We start from the raw sequence: 8,113 nt of genomic DNA on the forward strand, positions 1-8,113 counted from the left end.
TCTGACCCTGGACACTGCAAGCAGCACTATCTCCAAGCCCTTGGACTGAGATTGGACAATGGTCCTTGATTTACTGTGTCAATAACAGTACTCTATCTATGAACGAGGTCTACTTTCCTTTTAATTTGAGAATGACTGTTCAGTTGAAGCATGAATGTGTTTTGCCACATAATATGCTGTCCATTGCTGTTGGTGCAACATTGATGTAGCACAGTGCTGTACAGAAACCTATCAGTCCTCCTAACTGATCACTACTGGCAATCATGAGAAGTTCGTTCTCTCTCTCTGTTTCTCTGGGCTCCATCTCCACTTGTCTGCTCGCGTCTCTCCACCCTCAGCCCCCTCCATCTCCAGCATAAGTACCACTTTTTACTAGCTGCTTTCCGTTCTGATGAAGAGTCAGCAGACATGAAATGTTAACTCTGCTTTTTCTCCGCACATACTGCTAGACCTGCTGAATTTCACAAGCATTCTCTGTTTTTGAACCTTGATAGTAGCTTGGCTTTGTGTCTGTGCAAAAAGACAAGGCAAGATATAAGGACTGTGAAGATATAAATTACATGAGATATAAGATATGAGTCCAGTCAAGGCAAGGCACAGATGCTGTGAGCATCTAAGCAGGTGCACAGTGGGTGAGCACTGAGATATACTCTGGTCCAGTCCATCAGATGGATGCTTGTCCCTTCTTGCAAAGTGGCCTGACAACACAATGTAAGGCACTGTGCCCTTGAACTTCAGCATTGAAGAGGAGAATTGTATTCTAAGTGAGACAGAGATGTACTATTAGGCTGGCGCATGTCCGAATCTGACCTTCATGAATGGGGATGCAGGTAGTCACTGCACCTGGAGATGTTGCAGACTCCTGTCTAATACAGAGACCCTGAGAAGCAGGTGATGAGATGGATGCCTTTCGTGTTATGAATTGTCTTTATCTAGTTTCTCTTGGGTGCGTGGGAGAATAGGAAACTGCATGTTAATGAGTTGAGATCAGTACTTGGGTGTAAAATTCGATGACTTTTTATCAATGTGAGAATCTCATTTTCCACATCTCTCAATATTCTCCAAACTGACTCAGCATTGCCTGTGTCATTTAGTGTCTGGAAGAATTCAGTCTTGCGTAACCAATGAGATCAAGATACATCTGCAAAGAAATTACACCTATATTGCAGTTTACCAGGAGGTTTAACAGCCATAGTCCAACTTCTGGATGCATGCTTCAACAAGGCTTGTGTCAAGTCAAATATGTGAATTATTGATGGAGAAATGATACCCTTCACAAGTGGAAATGAGCATGCTGAAATACTTGATGTTTTGTGTGGTTTCATAGCAGGTCAGAGGTTAGTAATACTGCAATGAGTAACTCACGTCCTGACTCCCCAGAACCTGTCTACCATTTACAGGGCACAAGTCAGGAGTGTGATGGAATACACACTGGAGGTACAGCACTAACAACACTCGAAGCTTGACACCATCCAGGACAAAGTAGCCTGCTTGATTGACACCACATCCACTCCCTCCACCACCGACACTCAGTAACAGCAGTATGCATATCTGCAGTATGCACTGCAGAAATTCATCAAAGACAGCATCTTCCAAATCCACAACCAGTTCCATCTAGAAGGACAAGGGCTGCAGATACACGGAAACATCACCATCTGCAAGTTTCCCTCCAAACCACTCACCATCCTGACTTGGAAATATATCACCATTCCTTCACTGTCATTGGGTCAAATCCTGGAATTCCCTCCCTAAGGGCATCGACTTCAGCAGTTCAAAAAGCCAGATCTCCACCACCTTCTTGAGGACAACTAGGGACAAACAATGAATGCTAGCATCGCCCGCCCGCCCCCTTCCCCCCCGCCCCAAAAACCTAATCCCATGAGTGAACAAAAAGCAGATCAAATCATGGGATGTTATTGGTGCACAAAGTATCTCCAGATTGTTAAAATGTGGAATATTTAATTCATTGGATGGTTGAGGATGATGATTTATTATGGTGAGGTGATTCTGAAAGTTTCACATCTGATTCAAAGCGAGATCCTTACGATGGTGTCGTAGCCAAATTGACTTAGTGTAAGCTTAATGAACTCTTTGCATCAGAAGCTGAAGGCAATAAATTTGATGCTTTAACACACTGTTGTCATGGATAAGCTGTCTTTATGCAATTAACTCAGTCAGTAAACCTTGAGATATTTATTCATGAATTATCATTATTTTATGTCTCAAAGTGTTGATCAGCCACAGGCAGTTTAAATTCAATCTTTGCTGTGTAAGTAAACTTCCTGTTTTTGGAAGTATATTTGGAGGCTTCAGAGGTTGATATACCACAATCTGCAGGTAATTACAAAGTAAAACATCAGTCTCACTTTCACTTCAGGAGATCAAATTATCATGAGTGCCCAAGGGAGTGCATGATTAACATGTCAGCTAATATGGAGGCCAGAAAGGGAAGTTGGATGGTTGACAGTTTGCTGGAATTAGATGAGCTCAGAAGGCATCTGATGAGATGAAAAAAACTCAACAAGGAAATGCCAAATTCAGTGCATGGGAAGAGGTTATCCATAGGGAAAGTTTCTTGCTTAGCAGACAAGGGGGAAAGCAGCAAAATATCTGTTCTCAATTTAAATGACAAAGGAATCTTGGAACTCCTTACCCATGTGGGAGGTGAGGATGGAGAAGGCAGGGAACAGTGTTTTAAGAAGATGGTTTGTATTGTAGAAAAGAAACTATAGTTACTTTTGTATTTCAATCTGATCTTGAGATAGTGAACAACTTTGTCAGGAGAGCTGAACCCAATGATGCTATATGTGGTCCTGCTAGATCAGGTGATGCATTGTTAAATCAGTTATCTGCCAAAAGTATTCAAATACCTTAGGGGAATGGAATTGAGTCTTTTCTACTATGTTTGAATTCCATTAAGTTGGATGATATCATTTAACTTCAAAAGAAATGGAAGATAATCTTACCATATTGATTGAAGATACTTTGAGCAAGTAGAGGAACTGAAGACAGATGACTTGGATGAAAAAAAAAAGTTATGATCTCTCATAATGTAATACTTTACAATCTGTATGTTGAGGACTAATGTCGGCTGGCGGTCCGCTGTGGGCCTGAGCCCAACATGGTCAGAATGAGCCCAAAGTGTCAGTCAGTGATGTCCCCTGGCATCTGCGGCATCAAGAGCAGGAAGCCCGAGGTTTTCCAGACAGCAGGTCAAAATGGAGGAGACTGAGCCCTTGCGGGAAGTGTACTTAAGAAAAAACTGTTGAACATTTATCTTTATTACTTTACAGTTCTTCCTAGTATTAAGTTGAAAAATAATGTTAACATTTCATTTTATTTCTTTATTTTCCTGCTTATACTAAGAACAACACTAATGCTTTACTCTTAACTTTGTTTCTCTGTGTTACAACTTGTAACCAAGTTTTGTACTTAGGTACTTTTAATACCTAAAAAAGCGCTGTGGGTGGCAGCATTGTACACTTTTCACTGTACTCTTGTACTTTTGTACATGAGTACATATGACAATAAAGCTTAAATCAAATCATAGATATTGCAAGTCATTGGGCACATGTAATACTTGCATAATTAGATTTATTTGTATTGTATTATTCTACAGTGTGCATTGAACTAACCTTTCATACAGGTTCTTTAACAAAAACAACGATACCAAGTGCACATACACTGCTAAGAAACCTGTACCATGGATTTGAAGTGCGTTTGCGGTTGGGCTATTAAATTAAAATTGAATAATGCTGCTCAAAACAAGCTCACAAATGCACATTTTGAATGCATATCAAGAACTTCACTATAAGTTTGCCAATATTATTTCTTAATTAGATTATAAACTTGATAGTTACTCCCTGGTATTCTATTGTTCAATGAAAGAACAAAAGCAGTTCTTATCCTGTGCACTTATTTGAATAAATTGAATGATTTGATTTTTTTTGTAGATTGGTCACATTGAAGGAGACCCGAAGCGAAGGGGTGTATTCCCTGTGACATTTGTGCACTTCATTTCTGATTGAGCATCCTTTAGGACGTTGAAGAGAAACAATTTGGAGCATGGTACCATACCATCAAATGACAAGAAAAACATCTGTGTTTAGCTCAATAGACAAATCACTTCTTAACTGGAGGATGTTATAAGTAACTAGTTTTAAATATATATTCATTGAACTATTTGCACTTTTAGTACAACTGGAGATTAGTTATAAATGGACTCAAGTCTGTTAATTTGCAGTGGTGCATGTAGGTACTTGGGAATGAAAAGAATGCTAATTGTTCATGAACAGTGACAATGTTATTTCAGTACCTGTGAAAAACATACTGAAAATCACAATATATTGCATAAATGTAGCATTAACAATGGAGCAAAGCTGGAGAACACTAGTAGTGATCAATGCTATGATATAGATTCCATAAATCAGGTATTGAATTTACTAAGCATGCTGAACTTCATAACTTTCTTAAGGCCTTAAAATATTACTATGAATCTAAAATAGCACCACTGTTTCCAGATTTACCGTTATTTTATTGCTGTAATTCCCATTGCAAGTTAAATTTTTCCAACTTCATTCTTGAACACAAGGCCGTAGTATTGTAAATAATAATTTCAAAAGGCAGCTAATGAACAGTACTCGTATCCCAGTGCTGTTTACCAAAAGAGACAGTTGGTGACAGGAATTCACATATGGTTATTAGGGGGTCCTCTTTGCATTTCTTATTGTCTCTGTTTTTTTTGCATCGAACAGTTTAACCAGTATAGGGTTTAAATAGCTAAATCAGTTTCCAAAAATTTGCAGACTTTGTTATTTTTTAAAGTTCTGCATAGAATTGATGTTGATTCTTTTTACTAAAAACAAAATTTTAAAATTGTTCATCAAGAAAAATAAATGAAAAATGGTAACATTTAGTACAAATCATTTGTAGTCAACTTCATCTCAAATGCTTTTTTGCAATGATATTATTGGCCTGTTATTAGAAAGCTAGTCTTTTAGAGTTTTGAATTTGTTACAGAAGTGGTCAAGTTCGTTCATAAGAAGTGTCAGTCTAGCTTCTAATGCATAGGAATGAAAAATTTGAAAAATATTTTGGGTTAGTGGTAAATTTTAAATTTATAACCCCTCATTTAACTAAATTTGGCTGTGATTATTGTCTAAAACAGAACTAATTCTTGTATCTAATGTGAATTAATACTGAAGATGTTGACATCATTCATGATTACTGCTTACTATTATTTGTTAAAAGGACCATAAAAATCTCTAGGCAGGATAACTGGTGCCACCTACTGTCATCATCTGAGGAGTATTTGGAGCAGAAAGAAATCCTGATTGAGACATGATGTAAAATGGATACAAATATGACAAGCTAGATGATTGTTGCAGAGCAACTGTATATATAGATATATTGTAAATGTTAAATCCTATAATTCTTTTGCATTTCATTGCATCGATTTGACAATTAGCATGTGTAATGTATTGTATATCCCAGTTTAACATTGGAGTTCATCCAGAAATGTAATAAACAATTATTAAAGCAAAGCCTGCTTCAATGCAGGTCATCTGTACAGATTTTGAAGGTGAGGCCTAATGATTTCACTGTTTGTGAAGGAATAGTGAGCATCTGATGAAATACTGTACAAAATCTGAAGTTCATAAATGTGTATTTAAATATCCATTCTTTGCATAAAGGTTGCTACAATTGTTAACAATCATTTTGAGAATCAGTAGATTTCATATAGATCAATTCCATTCTATTAAAATTTAAATTTGTGAGATGCATGTAAAGTTATCCACTTACTTGCCCATGAAAATTCCTCTACTATTCAGCTGTTTTATAGCACCAAGTCCAGACTATATAAATTTTGAAGTTAGTTAAATAAAGTTATGAAATATTTTTTAAATGTACTGCAATTTGAAATGGCATCAGTTTAAAGAACTAACATAACCCAAATGAGGAAAACAGGAAGAAATAAGTAGAATCCCACCAGATGATCACTACCAGCATGTTTTTTCTCAATCTTGTTCTACAAAAATTCAGCCTCTAATAATAAAGTACCATTGAATTTCAAATACTTCCACAAAGTTTTCTATCTCTAGGTTAAAATAAACCAGCAAAATTTAATACATCGCACGTGCTGAATTTTATAGTAAATAAAGTCAATAAAGGTTTTTGGGCTGGGAATAATAGTTTGTATGAGATTTTTTTTTGTTATTTGGTGCGTTTGAGATAAAATACGAGTTGTTCTGAAATCAGTGGCTGCTGGTTTATTTTCAATGTCACATGATATCACTTAGTTTTTAACATCGAACCCAATAATTCTCTACAATTTGACTTTTAATTTTTGCAAATATTAGAAGTCACAGTTCACTTGTCTACATTATTTAACGAATTGTAAAGACAAAAACATAATTGCCAAATCTTTCTTTTTCTCTCAATTTTTTTCCCACCATGAAGACAGACATTTCTGGGGCAAAGTTTCCTTATCACTAAATATATTCTAGTAGGTGATTCATTCCTTTTATGTGAGCCATGACATTGTTCATAGTTATTTAACCAGTGGCCACCACAATTGGCATTCTCAACTGATATCTACACCAGGGGTTATTAGGTAACAATTAGACTTCTTTAATCCCTTCTTTGATTCTTCCTCCTTAATAGTCAGTTGGAGTACATCTGCAAACTCGGCATTGATGGGAATTGAAACTGGCTCTTACAAGGAAATTACCATATTAATTGGCTAAGACGATAGTGGGTCATAATATAAATAACGTTTCATTTAGACAAAGAATTTGTCCCTTCTATAATCATGCAAAAGCAATGTATATTTTGTTTGATGAAAGGTTCTCCAAAGCATTTTATCACCATTTTAACCAAGAAGATTGATGAGGGCAGAGCGATAGACAGGTTTCGCATGGTACACTAATGAGCAAAGTTAGATCATGTGGGGTTCAGGGTGAGCTTGCCAATTGGATAAAAAAAATTAGCTTGATGGTAGGAGACGGGGTGGGGTGGGGTGGGGTGGTGGAAGTTTGCTTCTTGGACTGGAGGCCTGTCACCAGGGGTGTCCCAAAGGGATCGGTGCTGGGTCCACTCTTGTAAGTCATTTATATAATTGATTTAGATGAGAATATAGAAGGCATGGTTAGTAAGTTTGCGGGATGACCCCAAAATGTGTGGTATAGTGGACAGTGAAGAAAGTTATCAAAGATCACAAAGAGATCTTGATCAGTTGGCTCAATGGGCTGAAGAATGGTAGATGGTGTTTAATTTGGATAAATGCAAGGTATTGCATTTTGGTAAAACAAACAAGGGTAGGACTTGTACAATTAAAAGAACGGCCTTGGGTAGTGTTGTAGAACAGAGGCACCTATGGGTTCAGGCACATAATTCTTTGAAGTTTGCATCACATGTAGACAAGGTGGTTAAGAAGGCGTTTAGCATATTTGCCATCATTGCTCAGACCTTTGAGTAAAGGAGTTGGGACGTTATGTTGAGGTGAACAGGACTTTAGAAGAGGCCTCACCAAAGTCCTGTGTCCGGTTCTGGTTACCCTTTTATAGGAAGGATATTATTAAGCTGGAGAGGGTTCAGAAGAGCTTTTCCAGGAATGGAGAGTTTGAGTTATAAGGAGAGGCTGGAAAAGCCAGGTCATTTTTCACTGGAGTGTAGGCGGTTGAGGGCTGACATTTATAGAGATTTATAAAATCATGAGAGGTATAGATAGGGTGAATTGCAGGTGTCGCTTCCCTAGAGTCATAGAGATATACAGCACGGAAACAGACCCTTCGGTACAACTCATCCATGCCAACCAGGAATCGAACCCAGGCTGCGGCAGAGTGCCAAATCCTAACCATTAGAGGGTGGGGGATTTCATGACTAGGAGTCATATTTTTAAGATGAGAGGAGAAAGTTTTAAATAAAAAAAGACAAATGCGGCATTTTTTTTAAACAGTGGTTTGTGTGTGGAATGAACTTCCCAGAGGAAGTGGTGGATGCGAGTGCAGTTACAAGATTTAAAAGACATTTGGGTAAGTACATGAATAAATAATGTTTGGAGGGATATGGGCCAAATGCAGACAGCTGGGACTAGTTTAGTTTGGGACTGTGG

The 8,113-nt window shown here is 37.5% G+C and overlaps 1 protein-coding gene across 1 annotated transcript in view; it reads left to right on the forward strand.

Moving 5' to 3' along the window:
* asap2a (ArfGAP with SH3 domain, ankyrin repeat and PH domain 2a) overlaps positions 1-6,076 on the forward strand; it is a 131,702-nt gene extending 125,626 nt beyond the window's left edge. Inside the window, exon 27 of the mRNA XM_048597109.1 lies at positions 3,954-6,076. Within this exon, the coding sequence (XP_048453066.1) occupies positions 3,954-4,028 (75 nt within the window). The 3' untranslated portion in view covers positions 4,029-6,076. The remainder of the gene's footprint in view (positions 1-3,953) is intronic.
* The last annotated feature ends 2,037 nt before the right edge of the window (positions 6,077-8,113 follow it).

Source organism: Rhincodon typus, chromosome 5, assembly GCF_021869965.1.
Source record: "Rhincodon typus isolate 14 chromosome 5, sRhiTyp1.1, whole genome shotgun sequence".
In the NCBI taxonomy this organism is placed as follows: domain Eukaryota; kingdom Metazoa; phylum Chordata; class Chondrichthyes; order Orectolobiformes; family Rhincodontidae; genus Rhincodon; species Rhincodon typus.